At 38.6% G+C, this 20,896-nt stretch overlaps 1 protein-coding gene across 1 annotated transcript; it reads right to left on the bottom strand.

The window, feature by feature from the left end:
- SPRYD7 (SPRY domain containing 7) lies at nt 770-19,203 on the bottom strand. The gene is made up of 5 exons (XM_018056720.1): nt 18,853-19,203; nt 13,380-13,496; nt 11,048-11,214; nt 6,810-6,912; nt 770-3,524 (listed from the first exon to the last, which is right to left on the bottom strand). Exons 1-5 carry the CDS (start codon nt 18,956-18,958, stop codon nt 3,427-3,429), a joined length of 591 nt encoding a protein of 196 aa, XP_017912209.1. The 5' UTR covers nt 18,959-19,203; the 3' UTR covers nt 770-3,426.

The following is a 20,896-nucleotide window of genomic DNA, read 5'->3' as shown; positions in this document are numbered from 1 at the left end:
CTCCTCCATCCGTGGGATTCTCTGGGGGTTGCAGAGTCGGATATGACTGAGCGACTTTCACTTTCACTATGAGTAGTATGTACAGGAAAAGTTCCCACAGTTTTGATTAAAACTTTTCTTCTCACAGTATCTAGTGTTTTTACATTATCAAAAGAAATTATTGATTTAATGTGGCTTATCAAGAATAGTCTAAGATTTCACTCAAATTTTCAGCTATGCTTTTGCTGGTCCATACCTAGACTTACATTAAGAAGTAAACATGCAGTTAAAAGAAAAAATAAAGATGTGAGCAACACTACATGTTTCTGTTTTTGTTAATGATTTTTAAAAGCCTTAAATTATATTTTGTATCATTCTTAAATGATAATAGCTTGTAATCCAAGTGGAAAATATATTCAAATAATCTTAACCAGTGAGCTGACAGCAGTTAAAAGCCAGTATCTTTTTCTGGATTTTAAGAATGTAAACTTATTATGAGATGTTCATTGTTTCACATATATGCCATTGCAAGTCCCTTGCAATGTTTAAATCACTGAAAGAATAACATGGATAATGAATCACTAATTTTCAATGTGAGTATAAAAAGCTACATCAGTGTGAACAAGTGGATTTCTGTGAAAAACAGAATCAAGACAATGGACAGTTTCTTCAGCCAGGAACAAATGCAGGTTTTTTTGTGTTAAAATATAAGGATGTTTTATGTCCCATCTATGTTTATATTTAGCTATCACTGAATACTTATGCTTAAGGATATACCATACCAATGTTCTATTGTCTTCAAGAAAGGCTTTAATTTTCTTCTAGCTGAATGTAGGTTTTTAAATACACTTTATTTTTTGGAACAGTTTAGATTCACAGAAAAATTGAGACAGTAGTACAGAGTTCCCATATGTCCCCTCTTCCAATTTCCCGTTAATAACATCTTACATTTTTATGGTTCATCTATTACAAGTAATAAACATATTGATACATTATTAACTAAAGCCCATGATGTATTTAGATTTCCTTAGTTTTTACCTAATATCCTTTTCTGTTCCTGGTTCGCACATTACATTGACTTGTTTCCTTAGGCTCCCTGGGGTGTGGGTGTCTCTGATTTCCCTCGTTTTTGATGCTCATGACTGTGCACAGTACTGCTCAAGTATTTTGTAGGATGCCCCTTTATGAATCTGATGTTTTTCTCAAGGTAAGACTGAGGTTATAGGTAATTTTCCTACGAGAAATTAGATAGCTAGAGATTAAAAGCACATCTGCTGCTGCTGCTAAGTCACTTCAGTCATGTCCGACTCTGTGCGACCCCATAGACGGCAGCCCACCAGGCTCTTCCGTCCCTGGGACTCTCCAGGCAAGAATACTGAAGTGGGTTGCCATTTACTCCAACGCATGAAAGTAAAAAGTGAAAGTTAAGTCGCTCAGTCGTGTCCGACTCTTGGCGACCCCATGGACTGCAGCCCACCAGGCTCCTCTGTCCATGGGATTTTCATCAAACTGTTGTCATGGACATAACTCATATACCAATTTTAGTACTGTATCTATTCAGTATGATTAGAGGTAGCAAAGACAGTCTTGAGAAAAGAACATGATCATTAAAAAAAAAGGTTAGCTCTTAAAAAAATAATTCGGAGGTAGGTAACATTATAAAGAATGCAAGCAGTAGTTATATTAAATCTCTTTCTGAAATAACCATGTTCTTTACTAATTAAAATTACAAGGTCAGAAAGGCAAAAATACATAAAGTTAGTTCAATTCTGTGTATCTACAGAGTTAAATCTGGGATTTATGTAAATATGTTACTCAAATATATCTATGTTTTAAAACCAATTGTTATATTTTTATGTATCAAATAATAAATAAATATTGTGCAGGACTCTATGTGTCAACAATAGTCTTAAATCCTTAGAAAATTTATAGTAGGCAATCACTCTTGGAGAATTCTCTCCTGAGCAGTGGTTCTCAATCTTTAGCATGGATCAGAATCACCTCAAGGGCTTGTTCTGTAACAGATTCCTGGGTGCGTCCCCAGCAGTTTCTGATTCCATGGGTTTGGGGTGGGGCCTGAGTGTCCACGTCTAACAAGTTGTCAGGTAAGGAAGGCTGATGCTGCTGGTCTAAGGGCCACACTATGAAAACCACTGAGCGCAGTCAACAAAGACGCTGCATTCATTACGTGTGGATGATGATGAGGCTGTTTTGCATATGTAATTTTAACCAGTTTCAGAATCTTACCAACAAGGTATGACTATCCCTTTTATAAATGGGGAACCTGCATCCAGAGAAACTGAGGAAATTGCCTGAAGAGATAATGGGATCCAGTGGCAAGACTACAATTCAGGTCTCCTTTGATTCTTAAGCGATGTTTTTCTGGTATGACATACTGCTCCATGTCGATAAATGAGTGAAATGCATGCATCCTTGGCCTGGCCTATCTGCAAAGGAGACTGTCCCAAAGATACGGACAGTGATTTGTTCAGCTTTGTAGGGTATTTTTTAAAGGATTCTTCCTGAAAACTAAGCAAAGGCTCAGTCAGGGTCATGGAGAGGATTCACTTATTTCTGAACTTCTGAATAATCAAGGGCAAAGTGAATTTACAGTATAATTACAACAGGAAGAACATGTATTTAATATAGTACTGAAGAGTCCTTAATTACTATTATTTTATTATTCCTTACAGAAAAATGCACATTTAAATTAAAATCCTTAAAAGAATAACCTCATTTCCATTTAAACTGAAGGCATCATACTATTCTAAATGTCTGCTGTGTACACTGTCACCAGTCAACCACCACTTACTCAGGTATTGAAGTAACACAGCATGATGGTCTTCAACAAAATGCTCCAATAATTACTACCACATTTATCTCCTTTCACAAAGAAAATTAAAAACGGCATACAAACAAAACAAGCAATTAACATTTTTAAAGTGGTACATTTTACAGTAAATAAATCGCCAAAACTGAAGTTGCCAATAATATAAATTTGTCACTTTGTTATACGTTATATAAAAAAAGACACTGAGACACAAAATTATTGGACTGCGGACTTAAAACAGTTAATGAGGTCTAAACATCAGAATGACCAAAAAACTCACCCAACTCTGTCTCTATCAATACAAATATTTTACATTAAGAAAGACTCCCTTTTAAATATCTATATACATATTCCCGTTTAATACTGTTAATTAAACCCACAGTTATATTTATTTAAATAAGAGTTAAATAAACCGCCCCAAATGCTGATTTCATATCACAAAACCCAAGTACTTTAAATCACAACTTCAGGGTGGTATAGTGTATACACTGGTTCCTTAGACAATATTAACAAGCATATTTTTAAGAATATATTTTCATCTATGTGTCAGGTAAAGCTTTATTAAATGGTAAACACTTTTAACAGTGCAGAAATACAAGTTTCAAAAACAAATACATTCAGAAGATCTGCTGTTCAAATAATATCTTTTCAAAACCAGGTGGAGGAGTATGATAAAATTCACTGAACTGGCAATCCAAAATTGCACTGTCATCAACTAGAGACAGAAAAAGAAAGAAAATAAATTAGAAGCAAACACCTTAAACTGAATGAGTACATACTTATAAACTGTTTCCATAATGCCATAAAATTAACACGCAAGAAGAAGAAACACATCTGCTATCCAGGTTACAAAACATGATCCTACTGGTTAAAAACAGCCACAGTGAAGAATAAAAACTGTCAAGAACACTGAACGGAAATACATCAAAATATTATTATGATTATTTCTAGATGATGTAAATACAGGTAATTTAAGTTTTTCCTTATTTACCTACCTGTATTTTCTCAATTTTATACATTACGATAAATTACTTCTTAAAAAATATTTTATTAAAAAAGGATAGATTCACAAAGAGAAGCAAAAACAATACAAAAATTCCTGGGTAACCTTCGTCCAGCTTCCCCCATTGGTAACATCTCACACAAATACAGTACAATGTCCAAACCAGGAAACTAACACTGATACAATACTGTTAATTAGCCTGCAGGCCTTATTCAGCTTCTACATGTTTTTTTGTTTTCCTTTTTTTTAAGCAGTACTTATCCAAGAGAAATGAATGCATATACCCACACAAAGACTTACACATGAATATTTATAGCCACTTTATTTGTAATGGCCAGAAACTAGAAACAACCTAAATATCCAACAATAGGTGAAGGGAAAAATCAATTGTGATGTATCCACACAAAGAACTATACTACTTGGTAATGAAAATCAATGAATTCTTGGGACATGTTACAACATGGATGAGTCTCAATTACACTGAGTAAAAGAAATCAGATTAAAAAAATACAAATTGTATGATTCTATTTATACAGTACTCTAAAAACGTAAGATCATCTGTAGCGACAGAAAGCAGATAGTGGCCACAAGGGGGGTGGTGGGGAGAGGTGAGCAGAATGCATGGCAAGGGGGCAGGAGGAAACTCAGGGGTGACGACCACGTTCATTATCTTGACTACAGTGATGACGTGGGTTTCACTTTATAGCTATTTGTTAAGTTGTGCATATATGTTTGATACACATTACTAAATAGTTTATATTTCATTATCAATGCAGGACAAAAGTTAAGCGCTAGATGTGACATTCATGAAGTCACTAACGATTTTTTTTTTTCCACTAGTGATTTTTAACGCAGGTTGCTGCAGTGAAGTGGTGGGAAAGGCAGCCTCAGTAGCTGAATATACAATATAAACAGAGACAAAAGCTATGTTTTAGGAAATGCAGCCATATAGAGAAGGGTAAACCCAGGCCTGGTGAGGGGCACAAGTTTAAGGGAGGGCATTTTGGAATAAGAATGATTTAGAATGTTTACAGGCACTGAAGAACAAGGTTGATGACATGAGATACAGACAAAATAACTGACAGTCAAGTCCCAGGACTGGGAAGTTTGAGATCTAGACTGAGTTTTTTGAACATTAAGGGCACCACTTCCTCTAAAATGGGATGGGAAGGAGACAAGATTGGAAGAGAAAACCTTTAGGAGGTGGGGGAGGGAAGCTGGAGTTCACCATGATGGACTGTTTCTCTATAAAGTGGAAGATGGATCTACAGAGAATGAACAGGGAATTCAAGAGCGATGAAAGTCTGGAAGGTGCAGAGATGTAAAAACACAGAGAACTTAGATGAAACTGGAAGTCCTAACTGTGAACAAACTTTTCTTCACTGTTACTCAGTTTTGTCTCTCCACAGGTTGAATATGAGGACTGACAGTATGGACAACAGGAAAGAATTAGGATTGGGTATAGGATAGAAGGCAAAGGGTAAGGGAATTTGAATTTTATTTTTATTTTTGATCGTATCTGGCTATCAATTTCAATTTATAAAATATATTACTACAGAAACGTCACTGCATTCAAAATAATGCCAAATCAAAGAAACAATTTAGAATAAAAATCTCGTTTGCTATCTTCATTTGTGTAACTCAGTCTAAAATTTTACTGATATTTGTTTCTCAGACTAAACTATTTCAAATATTAAGCTACATTTCCATTTATTTAAGTAAACAAAGACATTACTTTTAGGATTACCAAATACTGCAAGCAAACTAACTTATATCAAGTTTAAAAATACACTTTTCATGCAAAGATATGCAAAGACAAAGAAGGTAGAATCACTGAAAAGTACTATTTAGGGAAAAAGAAGATAAATGAAAACTTTAAAGCACAGGCTTTGGTTGTTATATCAAATTATTAAATATTTATATTTGCTACTGTATACTTTTCTGCTACTCTGAACAAAGTCTGTTACTTTTCTGGTAAGTTACTATAAAAAAGCTAACAATTAGTTTTTGTTATGGCTCAAATCCTTAATTATTTAAAGTAATTTAAATGAGAAAATGTTTTGCAATCCACTAATAGCACAGGCAGAAAATCATACACTTGTTGATTTCAAGTTGATAACATAAAAAATGAAGAGAGTGATAAAGGCACTGTACTTATGTACGTTTCCTATAAAGAGAGACATCTTATTTTTTAGGGATACATATAAAATATTTTAGAATAAAATGGTATAATGTCTGGCATTTGCCTTAGAACAATCTAAGGAGGGGAGGTGAAGAACAGAGGACTGTAGGGAGGAGATGAAACCTGTCTGGCTATTAGCTGACAATTGTTTGAAGTTAAGTAGTGGGTACATGAGGGTTCATTATTCTATTCTGGCTACTTCTACATGTTTGGAATTTTCTGTAATAAAATAAAAGTAACTGAGGAGTACAGAGTCATCTCTAAGTAACCCAGTTCTTGGAGGTATACCTGCACAGAAACTATACTTACACATACATGGCTATCAAAAGCAAAACAATCAATATGAAACCATTCTAAGTCATAATTTTTCTCAGAAGAGTTTTAACATTTAGGTGATTTTGTAAAGGTAACCAGTGTTCAATCTACATGGAATTCCCATCTCTACTTTCAAAATATTCTTTACAATTACATTTTCTGTTTGTCTAACCCTTTCTAACAACTGGCAGGAATGCCTTTTTGAAAATTCCGTGAAGTTTTTGAAACTTTCTGGAATCTAAGACTATATGATCTAAAAGGGAATATGGCTATTGCATATTTAAGAATAATCATTGTATTTAGCAAGTTTATTTTTTTAATACAAAGGAAATAAAAACTTTCCTTAGTCCCACAAAGAGGGATTGTGATAACCTACTGAGTATACTCCATATACAAAGGTCCTTATTAATTTGTCCAGCCTTCTGGATGATAGTTACAAAGTTAAATGCCAAGCAAAAGTTAACATACATTTAATAATGTTTAGAAATATTTTCGCTTACCATAAACAACTGGATACACTGTCCCTCGTATACCTGATGCTGGACAATGCATGTTTTTTCCATTCAAATATACATTTAATTCTACATGGTCATATGTAATACCCTAGGAAGCAAAGTAAATATTAAAAAGAGGGAAAATATATATGTTCCATAAAAACCTGAACAGTCAGAAAGCACTAACTGGGGAGCATGGAAACAAAAAACTAAGCAAAAGATCACAACAGATTTTTTTTTCCATAACAGATTTTATTAAGGGTTTACAATTTGGTAGAAATCTATTTGAATTGAGCTAAAAAAAAAAAAGTAGTGGTGATTATGTGGAGAGAGGGGAAAAGTAAAATCCCATGAGTCCACATTCGAGGGGTCAAACTAAATCCTAGTATTTTATTCAGATAATCTGGGTTTTATATTTTGAATATTAAGGTGATATAAGTACTACATACTGTAAACAGAGAGACCTTTTAAACTCATATAGAAAACACTGCTTTATGTAGAATTTGATAACAAAGGGGGAAAATAGTGAAGTTTTCACCGTTAGGGATTATTACCTATTATTGTTTTCAGTTGTGGTGAACTGTCTTTATACAATTTATTTTCAAAAAGAAATAATATATTTCTCTTTTTACCTTGGTTTCAAATATGTGAAATGTATTACTAAGGTAAGGTGGGTATTTACAACTGCATATAACTGATAATTAGTATCAAGTGGAAAACAGAAAAACAACAGCTCAAAAGGCTTTAAAAAGACAGCAAAATAAAAATATATTACTTTGTATATTATTAATGGTACAAAATTACAATTATTATTATTGACATTCTGGAAAACAACCTGTATTATGTACCAAACACTAGACACTTCATATTTACTTATTTAATCCTAAGTATTTTTATTATCTCCACTTTACAGATGAGGCAGCTAAAGCATAGGAGAGGTTAAATACCTTATTTGAGGTTGCACAGTTAGGAAGTGGCAGAGCTGGAATTTAAACTGATGCAGTATGGCTTTGGAAAAGTTATTCTTAATTGCCATGCAATTCAAAGCTTGTAAAGACTTTTACACTTTTAAAACTCTCTTTAAAACTCTGTACAGTTATTTACCAGCTAAAGACGGAGAGCTTTCCTTTCAAGAAAGACAGCAGAGACCTTTCAATAGAGAAATCATCACAGATCAAGAAGCAACCACTTGAAGGATTTCTGACTGTGGATAAATTATATGAACCTAAAAGCTTTTATAGACAGAAAAAGACCTTACAGATGATCTAGTCTTAAATCCTTCACTTTCCAGTTAAGACAGCAAAGGCCCAGATAAGTCAACATGTTAAGTGCTTTAAAAGATTCTCCTCAAATCTTAGCAAAGCCAGGGTTAGACTAAACACTGAGAAAGATAAACAAAACTGCTTTTGCTTTATTACATATTTGCTTTAAATACGTAAATAATGCTTTAAATACTAAATACTTTAAATAATACTTTAAATGCTTTAAATAATAAAGTGATTGCCAGGATTTGCTTTTTAGTGAAGAAACCTGTTTCATTTAAAAAACATGATTACATAAAAAGCAGCATGTAACCCTCTTTACAGGAAATCCAGCAGTTCAGACTAACAGGTATGATCTGGGCACCTTCCCCACCTGGTGGCAGCATAACCTACTGCAAGTTCTCAACCCTACCCTCCAGCATCAATACCCCACGAGTGAGTGAAAGTCACTCTGTTGTGTGTGACCCTTTGCAACCCCAAATGGACTATACAGTCCATGGAATTCTCCAGGCCAGAATACTGGAGTGGGTAGCCTTTCCCTTCTCCAGGGGACAACACCCACTACGCAGTATCAAAGATCCCCTGGAGAAGGAGATTGCAACAAGCTCCAGTAGTCTTGGCTGGAAAATCCCATGGACAGAGGAGCCTGGTGGACTACAGTCCACGGGGTCGCAAAGAGTCGGACACAACTGAGTGACTAAACAACAAAAATACCAAGGAAAGACATGAGGAAGCATGTGAGAAACCACACCGCGGGATCTTAGTTCTCTGACCAGGGCTGAACTGGTGCCCCCTGCAGTGGAAACAGAGTTCTAACCATTGGACTACCAGGGAATTCCCTTAATCTGCCCTTTGTTCTAGATAGTAGGTTTGATTCTTTCATAATTTATGATACCAAAAACCCGATGTGTTCTAAGGATTTATCAATAATTATTTGCAGGTTTGGTGAACAGACTCTGAAATTAGACTGTAATCCTGGAGTCACTCTGAATAAGCTATTACTTAACTTCTGGTCTGTAAAATGATAATAATAGTACCACCCATTTCACCTTCTCTGAAATTAAACTGAAAACTGTAATTTTAAAAAGGTAAAAGTAAGCATAAGCTGTCTCAGGTGTGCCTCCTTGGTGCTGCAGTAGGCCCTGCTGATCCTATATGGTTATTACAGAAACACAATCATTTGGTTGGATATTGAAAGCTTGTGTTTCTTGATTTCTCCTCAGAGAATGGTATATGACCGACATTCTACACATATGGAATGTTTCGACTGTCTTATAATTCATTCCAGCTTTCCTATGCTGTTGTCAGCAATTCGGTGAAATTTGTTTGCAAGTGTCTGAACTAGGAAGATACAGCCATTAGCGTGGGATGGTGCTTTACTTCTCAGGATTCTGCTCGTCTCTCATCTTTTTGAGCCCTCCTTTTATCAGAATGGGCATAAAAACTCAAAGTCTAATTTAACAATGCTGACAGACTAAAAATGACATCCTTAAATCTGTCGATATGAGGAACGAGACAGGCAGGAAAGAATAACACAGTACAAGTCAGTACATCAACAAAGAAAAGCTTTTGTTACTGATTATCCTTTCTTCTGTTTTCTGGTCTCACCATGCGGTACATGGGATCTTAGCTCCCTGACCAGGGATGGAACCCGGGCCCTCTGCAGTGGAAGCACGGAGTCCTAACCACTGGGGAGTTACCCGGATTATCCTTTATGTTTGAATTTCATTTTTTAGTATAAGCAGGCTGACAGCATCAACTTGACTTCAAGATTCTCTTTCATGAAATAACCCCTTGAATAGGGTGTTCCACATTACGGGCATCTGGCAATGATCTATAAACACAGAACCAACTATTTAAAAGGAAGAACAAGGAAAAGCAGATTTTAAAAATGGTTTATGTCTTTGGTTTCCTTGTTTTCTTTAGTTAATTTGGGGGGGGGGAACCACTTTCTATAATTTACCTATTTAAAAACTGTTCTTCATAATTTTTTTTTAAACTGAAGAGAAGAAAGATCAGACCATAGTCAAAAGCTTTCATTTCCTCATTATTTTTCAACTTCTTCCAAATAGTGTATACTTCTTTAATTCAGTAACCTGGATTTACCTTGTCTGTTATCTAATTATTAGAAAATCTCATTCTTTAGATTCCTTTCGATTTGCTACAAAAGCAAGGAACCCAAGGCTCTGGGTATAAGGACCCTCTGGCTAAAAGAGACCCAAGAACCCTATTCTCAACAGATAATGGCCTGAATTCAATGCATACGGTTCTTGGAAAACACTGTGAGAGGAAGTATCTGAAAAAGACAGAAAGGGATCTCTGGATTACATCTTCAATAGGATGGCTCTGGCAAAGACTTGAATATATCTAGTTGGGAATAAAAACCGAGAAGCCTTCATAATATGTAACTCCTTCTATCCCCTGCTTTCCAAAAAAAAAAAACTTTTCCATAATCAAGCCTTAGGATTTTGAGCCAGTTCTTGAAAGAGTTCTCAAAGTGAAGAAGTTTAAGCAGGTTAAGTTTAACAAGGACCAACACTCCTGATAAAAATGCTGTAATTCTTTAACAGAAGTCCGTAACAAATTAAGTAATAAATGTCTTCTCTAAGAGATCTCCAGCTGCAAAAATATCTAATCTTTTCTAACGTAAGGGTCAGCGTTCTTTTACAATTGTGGGCCAAGGCTTCTTTTAAGTGAGAGTGGCAGGAGATGTTGACTGGCAGCCAACCAGTCATAAACTCTCCTATATGGAAATAAGGGTTCGTGGTGATTTTCCTGGCCAGTGCAGCTCTAGAAAGAAGGCAGTTATGTAAGACAGCAGCATCAACATCAAGGGCTCTCTTTGGAAAACCAACTACCTCATTAGATCCAATCCCGGTGCTCTGGAATTTGGACCACAAACTCCCAGGCAAAACTAGAAATACTAAAAGCAGCTCAAGTTGAATAACTCACAGTGGAAAGCAAGTCCACAAGGAAACTTACCACCACATCTCCCTCCTGTGGAAGGCTGTTTGCTGGCAGCCTGTTTTTCTCCTCGTTGTTGTGGTATAGGGCTCCATCATTTCTCATCACCAGACTGTGTACATCTCGGCCAAGGGGGATCTGATTCAAGTTAACTTTCTGAGTTGCAACGCCAATACCCCAGATTCCTAAAAAATATAATAATTTAAATGCTCCCCAAATCTGAAGAATACAAATAAGAAAGTTGTTTTAAAAGAGAGTGTAAATTGTTTATAAAGAAAGTGGCATATTATCACTAAATTATTTTTTGTTAATCTTAAAAAAAAATTTTTTTCAAGTAGTTTGCAAATGATGTGCTACATCTCTGCAGATGTAGGTACAGCCTGGCAGATAAGAGTGGGCCCTGGAGCTGTACTACCTGGTTTAAATCCTGCCTGTGCTATGTCATCTTGGGCAAGTTACGTAACCTCTGTTTCCTCATCTGTGAACTATGGAGTCTAACCGAACTCGCCTCTTAAAGTTATCAGAAGATACAGCAAGATCATCCAAGTAAAATAACTGGAACACTGTATTTTTTTTTAATGGATAAATAAAGCACAGAGGAAGTATTTTTAAAAGATGCTAGCTACTGTCATTACTATTATTATTCTTCCCCCCAAATATTACTAAAAAGCCACACATTGAATTTAAATAGCCTCGGATTCTATTTCAAGCACCACCTCTGAGAAGCAGGAAATGACTTCTTTAGTTTTTGCATCTGTAATATGTGACCAATAATGTATGACCTGATCAATACTATGGAAAGGAGAAAATTAATGATAAAATGTAAAATCATTTTCTTATCCAATACCTTAAGTCCATGAGTTTAAAACCATTTGGTCTAAGTTGACTTTTAAAGAGACCAGCTCTCTTCTTTATCAGTCTAACAGAATATGTACAGCTCCTGATTATATCTCAAACTGTTTCCTTCTCAGTTTTTATCAAAATCAGGGGAAATTCTAAAGAATGCTTGAAGACCATGTTGTCAATCAATTTTCCTGGATTGAGTGAGGCCATCAGAAAACTCCATGTCTGGACTTCCCTGTCTTGGCCTCCTAAATAATTTGATAATTTATCCTCCAAGGCGAGACAAGAGTGCCAGTAGGGGATGATACTAATTTCATGTGACAACAGCTCTAGGCAGGGTTACAGCGTCCTCTTCCTCCTGAAGAACTGTGCACGGTGACACCCGTTGGCACACTGCCTGCAGCTTTCATTGAGGGATCAATGCCTCAAACTCCAACAATACACTTATTCTAGAAATATCTTTGAGGATAGCATCCTTTACAGAAAACCCACAAAGAAATCTGTATTACATTTAAGGCTCAAGGAAATATTCACTTCTCTTGAGAAAAGGTATGTTATACTTGAGAAAATTACGGTAACCAGAGACATTTTGCAGCCAGTGAGTTAACTTACAAAAGAATGGAATGGAGGACAGATTTATATTTATTTTACACACTTAAGAAAAATTAGTATTTAAAACAATTTAAAAAACAAGTCCCAGAAGGATATTTTATGTCTTTCATGTAAGAGCAGAATTAATTTACTCCACTCTAGTTTCCCTGTTCTGCACCTATATTACTCATGCCATATTTTACTACAAGTTTCTTTCTAAGAAAGCCTTAAAAAAATTTCCCCATATTCAAAACTGCCACAAGTTAACTAATAATAACTATTATAATATTCATGTAGAACTGCCATACAAGTCAAGAAACTTCATAATTAAAAAATTTTTTAATTTTAATTGAAGCATAATTGATTTACAGTATTATGTTAGTTTCAGGTGTACATATTCAAAAAATTTTAAAGAGACTTTAGACTTCTACCAAGATTCTAAATCTGCCAATCACTTCAGAAGACACTGAATCAGGGAATCTTAACAAGAGTTAAGGGAAAAACTCAGGATCTTAAGATTAATTTTATCTTAAGATAAAACAGCAAGAGTCTACACCTTACACGCTTGACCAAACGAAATGGTTCACCTAGCTCCTGCTAATCATTAACCATATTAATAACAATGCTTGTGTGTTAAACGGAACCAGTACATACTGCTGTTAAAACACTTTCATACATACAGCTCCTATGAAGCGGGAAGGGCGGCTCCTGTAATCCATTTTATAGATGAGAAAACTGAACTTAATATAACTAAATTAACTAATGAAACCAGGATCTCACAAGAAGATGTGAGTGAAAAAGGTCTCCAAGTAAGAGTTCAGTGTTTTTTTTCTTAATTACCTCATTAATCTTTTCCATATATTGAAGATTCCTCCTCACATTCAGACTACTAACAGTCAAGTACCGTTATACCAACCTGTGGATTGGATTTTGAATTCAAAGTAGCTTTTGTTTTGATGTAAAGGTGCACTGGCTAAACAACCTCCTGTTCCACATATTCGTCTTCCATTTTTTACAATGACAACGTCAGTTCCTAAACAAAAAATACAGACACTGTGTAAAGTTTTGTATTCTCTTACCCAACAATCAAGGTTAAGTTTTTAAAAATATTTACTGATTTACTGTTTACTTATTTGGCTGTGTTGAGTCTTGGCTGTGGCACAACAGATCTTCATTGAGTCATGTGGGATGTTTCACTGCAGGCCACAAACTCTCTCATTGCAGCCCATGGACTTAGTTGTTCCACAGCATGTGGGATCTTAGCTCCCTGACCAGGGATGGAACCTGTGTTCCCTGCATTGCAGGGTGGGCTCCTAACCCCTGGACAACTAAGGAAGTCCCTCAAGGTTAATTTCTATTTCACTTTTAACTCTTAGTCTCCAAAAAATAGGAAGACTATATATACTCTGAAATATGAAATAATGATAAATTTAAAATATTTAATTCACTTTTTTTCTGGGAGAACATTTATATTTAATATTAATTTGAGGCTAGGAATTTGTTTAATTAGACAGCTTCAAATTAACAGTAACTTTGAATTATACTGAATTTTTTTAATATACATACTGAATATTTTAAACACTTTTAAGGTAGAAGTAGATTTGTTTTTGTTTTTGGCTGTGCGGCTTGTGGGATCTCAGTTCCCTGAACCCTGGGTCCACCTCAGTGAAAGCCCACAATCCTAACCACTAGGCTACCAGGGAACTCCCTGAAGTAGACTTTCTTCCATTTTAGCCAGTGAATCAATTTGATGACTTCATAAATCTCTTAATTTAAATAAAAACAGAAACACTTAAAAGAAGCTGGGAAATTAGTACAATTTTCAGTTCAATCCAAACAAAACAACTTGGTAAAAGCTGAATGAACGTATGTACAAGGTCTTATGCAAGTGCACTGGTCAAGTAAGAACTGAAGAGTAATGAACCATGGAAAGAAACATACATCTATGTTCTCGAGATAGCTGACGTGGAAAAATGCCAATTTTAGGATCTTAAAAATATCTGTAAGATCGCTGCTGTTAATCACATTGAAAAGATGTAAACAAGGTTTCAACATCATTAAATGCATTTTATTCTCATGGAAAATCTTAGCTTAGTTCAAATAACATTTGATAGATGAGAGTAAGAAAAACAATCTCTTGATCATGTGACTCCAATACCAATTCTTTTCCAAACACTGATTTAGGAAACCATAGCAGAGAACATAAAGAAATTTAACAAAATGCTTATCTGTAAGAAATATCCCATAACTATCCCGTGACAGACTCCCAAGATCTGTAATCAGTATAACTTTTCTGCTAGTAAGTTTATAAACCAAGCAGATCTGGCTAGGGGAACTGTAGGGAATCCCTCTTTCCAGAGAGGGCAAAATAAAATTAGAAAATAGTAACAAATGTACTAACAGAGGCAGGTCTCTCAACTCACTGTTGAATTGATACTTGAACAAAAAACTATTTGGGACAAATACACACGAGAAATACCAAATTTTCAAGACTTTACCACAATTCTAAATGGGCTGATTAAAGACACTCTTATAGAAGGTGAAACTAAGATCCTTTGTATTGCACTATGTGCCTGCTCAGTCCCAGGGACTGTAGCCCATCAGATTCCTTTGTCCATATAATTTTCCAGACAAGAATAATGGAATGGGTGGCTACTTCCACCTCCAGGGGATCCTCCCAACCCAGGGACTGAACCTGCTTGTCCTGGGTTTCCTGCATTGTAACTGGATTCTTTACCCACTGAGCCATCGGGGAAGCCCACAAGATCCTATTATATGATTATTAAAAATTCATTAGCATCCTTTTTTTTCTAATTACAAAATGCTAAACTGCAAATTCTGGGAAAGTGTCTTTATACATAATTTATATCTAGCTGCCTCACAGATCTCCAGCAGTTGGCTGGTGAGCAACCGGGGCCCAGCTCCTCCTTAATAGCAAAGACCATGGAGTGCTTGGCATCCAGCAGACGCTCGACAAATAACTGATACGGAAATGAATGAATATGCTCTGCTAAGTGCTTGTCGTGGACATGCAGCATCTGTTTTCTCTTTCCCAACGAACTTCTCTCTGGAGATCAAAACAGTTCCAAGGAAGCTGACTCAATCTCTGGCTGCAGGGGTACAGCTTTGACCTGGGTTAAGTCAATCAGTGCATTCCACACTTCTTGGCCACAGTGCCTGAGTGAAAAACGGTTATGCGACCTAAGCCACTACCATCAGAGATAGTCTCAAGACTTTTGCAGAGAGAATGAAGGGATAAAGATTCTCTCGCTCTTGCTGGATTCGAATGAGGATGCCTATAGTACAGTGAGAGGCTGTAAGCTGTCGGGGACGCCAGCCTTCAGGAATAAGCCACAGCTGACGGGGGAAAGAGAGAAAAGGAGCCCAGTCCTTGGCAGCATTGCGTCTTTTCTGAAGCTAGTGCTGTGTTTTACTTTTTAAATTTACCTTCATTTTTCAACAATTTTTGAGTTGTAGGTTTTACTGCTTGTAACTGAAAGCACCCTAAGTGAAAAAACATTTCAAGAATTATGAAAATACATGGTATTTTTTTAAACCCAGCAATACTCTATGGTTCTTACATGTTAACTCTGAGTTGAACCCAAACAACCAAATCTGAATATGCTATTATGTTCTTATCTCAATATCATTTCTTATCGCCAAGGGATTCTGCCAGGTACTGAGATGTTTTATACATAAAGAGGGGTAAATTCAGAGAACATTCTACAGGGCTTGTGAATCATTAGGGAACTATTTCAAGCCTATTCTATTTCTCTTTTTTAAGTACAAAGCTATCCTATATTTGGATCTATGTGATTTGTACAGTTTTATTATCAAGATTGTTTAAATAGTCAAGGCAAATTTGAGTACAGTCAGAAAATATATAAACATAGCCAAAGAGTATTTTTTAAAAAGCATTAGACATTTCTAAATGAATAACATCCCTTTCAAGGAAGCTACCTTGGAAGACATTCATTTCTAAAAAGTATTAGTCAGTCAGTCGTGTCCAACTCTTTCTAACCCAACAGACTGTAGCCCACAATCCTCCTCTGTCCTTCGGATTCTCGCAGCAAGAATATTGGAGTGGGCTGCCATTCCCTTCTCCAGGGGATCTTCCTGATCCAGGGATCAAACACGGGTCTCCCACACTGCAGGCAGATTCTTTATCACCCAAGCCACCAGGGACGTTCTATATTTCTAAAAAACCAAATCACAATTAAATATGGAGGTTGTGGTACAAAAGAAGATATTTATAAAACTACACCACAGAAAATCCCAAGAGGAATTCCAAATCACTTTAGGTGATGTAGCATTACCAATATAAGTCACAACTTTGAAAGAGACAACACTTATTCGCATATGAAATGCAGAGACTTTAAAAAAAAAAAAAGGCAATCATATTAACCTTTCACATATCCAAATACATGCATATTCACTCAGTGGGCTTCCCATATTTCAATTTAAGATTAATTCATGCTTGAAACCTATTCCTAACTTGGTAAGCCTCTCCTCTTATATTGTTTTCTAAAATCAGGCTTTTTCTGTGATTGAAGAATTTGAAGCTTTTGGAAGACAGGTTAAGAAAAAGTTTCCACGCAGGAAGAAAATCAGGGGATGACGTTACTCTACTGAAAGATGCGGGGCAGCTTTGGAAAAAGGAGAACATAGTGGAAAGAGTACCAGTGACCAGCTCTCCGTGCAGAAGAGACCAGAGAAAGCAAATACTCTAAAGACTGTAGTAGACTGTATAATTCAGGAGTTTGGCAGTAGAGACAGAAAGAACTAAAGCTGATCATAACCTCCAGAAACTGTGTGTGGTTTTCCTTTACTGTGTTCCTAGCATATAAAACAATGCCTGCCATCTGACAGTCACTCAATAAATATCAGCTGAGTGAATGAATACATGAAATGGAAACATTTCCTGAGGGAAATCACAGAATTTGAACCTCTGTCTATAAGTGATGATGAATAAGAAATAATTCAAGGAGATATACGTACACCTACATACATATTGGACTTCCCTGGTGGCTCAGATGGTAAAGCGTCTGTCTACAATGTGAGAGACCTGGGTTCTATCCCTGGGTTGGGAAGATTCCCTGGAGAAGGAAATGGCAACCCACTCCAGTACTTCTTGCCTTGAAAATCCCATGGACGGAGGAGATTGGTGCAGGCTACTATCCATGGGGTTGCAAAGAGTCAGCACGACTGAGCGACTTCACTACATACATATTTATGCACTGGGGTTCTATATTACACTGGGGAGATCTAAGAATGAAAAGTAAAAACCCGCATACAAAGTGGTAAACAATTATCACATTTGTTATTTAGTACATGCTATAGAAATGTGAAAAAAAGAAAAATATAATGAGCAGAGTGTTTTCAGAGTATAAAGAATCTGGGCAGGAGAGGGTTTTGCTACAAATATTTAAAAATTCCCTTTGTTACTTCAATGCACTGTCCTTTTAAAGAGAGATATGGGAAAAACTAAAAGTGCAGATGTATATTTAAAAGAGAATAATTCGGCAAAAAGACAGTACTCTGAAATAATTACAGTGGGAAATGTCATCTCCTAGAACCACACTCCAGAAGCATGAAACTACATGGGACAAGTCTAAGAAAGAAATAAGGTGGCGAGAGGCTATAGAGGGGAAGAGGAGAATGTTATAGGAGGAGAAGCTATAGGCTCATTTGAAATTGAAAGGAAAAACCATAGATGGGAAGAAGCAACACGCTATTTCTGCAATAGCCTGACCTGCTAGGAAGAAGCCAGCCAGGTGAAATTACACCACCTCTAAGCATGACTCAGGAGGAGCCGCACAAGGGGAGGTTTTTGTTGAAATGACATGTCCTGAGCTAAGCTGTGACTTTAGGCTTTTGCAACTTGCCTTGTCTTGACTTTAGGAGGTGAGAGCAAACAACCGATAATTGACGGGCTAATAGAAAGCTGTCAGGGCAGAGGAAGGAGCGAGGACAGCTAAGTGTTCTCAACATGCGCGTATTTGACTGAAGCTCGACGGCGGGATAGGAGAACCGAGTCGCCCCCACGCCCCTCGCCGGGGACGTCTGACGAGTCTCGGGAGGTGGCGGCCCAGAGGAGGTTCCTGTGGGAACGGGAAGGTCCACACGTCCGTATCTCCCCGAGACAGGAGCGGACCGGGCTGCTTGAACACAGCACCAGGCCACGGTGCGGTCGGCCGGAGTCCGGAGGAGATCCGCGACGCCGACCCGGGTCTTCGGCAGCGTCGCAGGGCGAGGGGCAGGGGACGACGCCCGGAGCCCGGCGGGGCCCGGCCGCGTGCGGGGCTCCTCGAGACACCCCCGGCTGCCCCCCGACCCGCCGCGCCCGACCCGGGGTGGGCCGTTGGGTCTGGGGAAGGGAGGGCCCTTACCCATGTGCTGCGTGTCCAGCTGCACGGCCGGCATCTCCTTCAGAGGGATGTGGCCCGTCCCGCCATCTCTGCAGCACCGCAGGCAGCAGAACACCGAGGCGGCCATATCTCGTGGACCTCCGGCGCCGCCGCCGCCGCCGCCGCCGCCTGCAGCTGCTGGGCTGAGGCGACACCGCCCCCGACCCCTCCGCTCCGCCTCCCGCCCGCGTCCGAGCGCCTGAGTAGGCGCGGCGGGGGTGGGGGAGGTCTGTGCGCACCGCGGAGGCGGGTACCGCGACGCCCCAGGCCGGCAGAGCGCAGCGCAGGATGAGGAGAAGTCTCCCTGGGCGGAAGACACGGAAGACCAGCCGGGCGCGGCGGAGCTGGGGAGGGCGGGGCTATGGCGGGGAGGGCGTGGCCAGGGGCGTGGCGTGGCGTGGCGTGGCGAAGGGGGTGGCGGCCTGGCGGACAACACGGGGTCGGCGCGCGCCTGCGCGTAGGAGGATTTTTTCCTTTGCAAAGTCCTGCTTGTGTCCTGAGAACAGGGATTCGTGAGCTTGGCCGGTTTCACTGTACGCTCAGGGGTCCTGGGGTGCTGTATCTTTAAAATTGTGCTTCCCTCACCTTAACCATTATCTTTAGAGATGAGCTGACAGAGGCCAATCTGGCTGGGGAACGGGAGCCGATTTAGAAGAGCCCCAAGCTTGTCCCCGCGCGCCCAGGACTGAGGAAACTATGCCTCCACCCGAGAGCCTCTGACGCGCCCCCCACCCCCACCCTCCTTGGGGTGACTGGTTTCTGAAGAGTGTTCTCAAATCCTAAACAGACGCACAGGGCCCAGGATTAATGGCTGTTAATGATTGCATTGTGAATACACATCCTGCGCTCTGAGTCGTTGGTCCTGCTGCATTTTAGGTACAGAGATGAGCTTTTCGTCGTGACCTTGGGGTGCCGCGCGGTCGCAGTCGCGCAGGAGGCTACTCTGGGAGGGACCCCTTGGGCAGGGCGGGAGGGCGATCCTTGACCTGTCTCTTCCAAGCTCATCCTCCTCGTGGGCATGGAGTTCTGATGAGTGTGATGGGAACCTAGAGGTAGCGGGAAGAATGCGGGGCCTCCGAGGGAAGTAACTCCGTTTCTTCCGCTTGTTCTTTCCTATTTCCACACAGGAATCTCCCTTGGTGATTACCTGTCATCTTCGTGCTTACGTAGATAACCCGCCCCGATCTATTTTCCATCTTCAGATCCCACTTGGCGTCTGGAGATGGAGTGGGATGACTATCTAGAATTAACCTGAAATCTGGCTCAAATCTCTGTTCCCAAACAAGGTTTCCTTCCTGAAGGCTTCCCTAGGCTTCAAGTCCTGGAAACCCCGACGCAGAATACTCTCTTACAGTGTAATGGGTTCCTCTACACAACATTCTGGTGACCTGAGTACAAATATCCTTTATGGAGAAAATTTTCAGGGGCCTGTGTCTCTGATGTTTATACAAATGGTGTTTTCATTATAATACTTATGAAGGGCATTGCAACCCATTCCAGTATTCTTGCCTGGGGAATCCCGTGGACAGAGGAGCCTGGAAGGACAGAGTCCACACAGTCGCAAAGAGTAAGACATGACTGAAGCAACTGAGCACTTTGTACTTGGAGATTTATTATGGTAGGATTAATAATTAAGATGATGATTGAACCCCTCACTGCCTATAAACTATTTTCTTGGTAGTCATTTTACACTTGACATTTTCTTTTACTGAAAACTTTGACCAATATTCTGAGAAGTGTTAGTGTTCTAGTTTTTTCCCATTGGGAAGGAGGGGGACTTGAAAAGAATGTTGCAGAGACAAAAATTTTCTGTGTGTGAGGAGGGAACTCTTTCACATGTATATATAATTGAATTATTGAAACCTTTGAGAGTGAATATTGCCTCTACTTTCCAGATGAAGCAATAGGCTTGGAAAGTGAAAGTGAAAGTGAAGTCACTCAGTCTTGTCCGACTCTTGGATCGAACTCTGGTCTCCTGCATTCCAGGCAGACACTTTAACCTCTGAGCCACCAGGGAAGTAATTTG

The sequence above is a fragment of the Capra hircus genome, chromosome 12, assembly GCF_001704415.2.
Source record: "Capra hircus breed San Clemente chromosome 12, ASM170441v1, whole genome shotgun sequence".
NCBI lineage: Eukaryota > Metazoa > Chordata > Mammalia > Artiodactyla > Bovidae > Capra > Capra hircus.
This window is presented reverse-complemented; position numbering and strand designations above follow the sequence as displayed.

Coding starts and splice junctions, on each gene's coding strand:
- SPRYD7 (XM_018056720.1), bottom strand. CDS start 18,958: ATGGCCGCCTCGGTGTTCTGCTGCCTGCGGTGCTGCAGAGATGGCGGG. Junction 13,497..18,852: donor GCTGGACACGCAGCACATGG/GTAAGGGCCCTC, acceptor TTTTTTGTTTAG/GAACTGACGTTGTCATTGTA. Junction 6,913..11,047: donor CACAGGAGGGAGATGTGGTG/GTAAGTTTCCTT, acceptor TTTGCTTCCTAG/GGTATTACATATGACCATGT.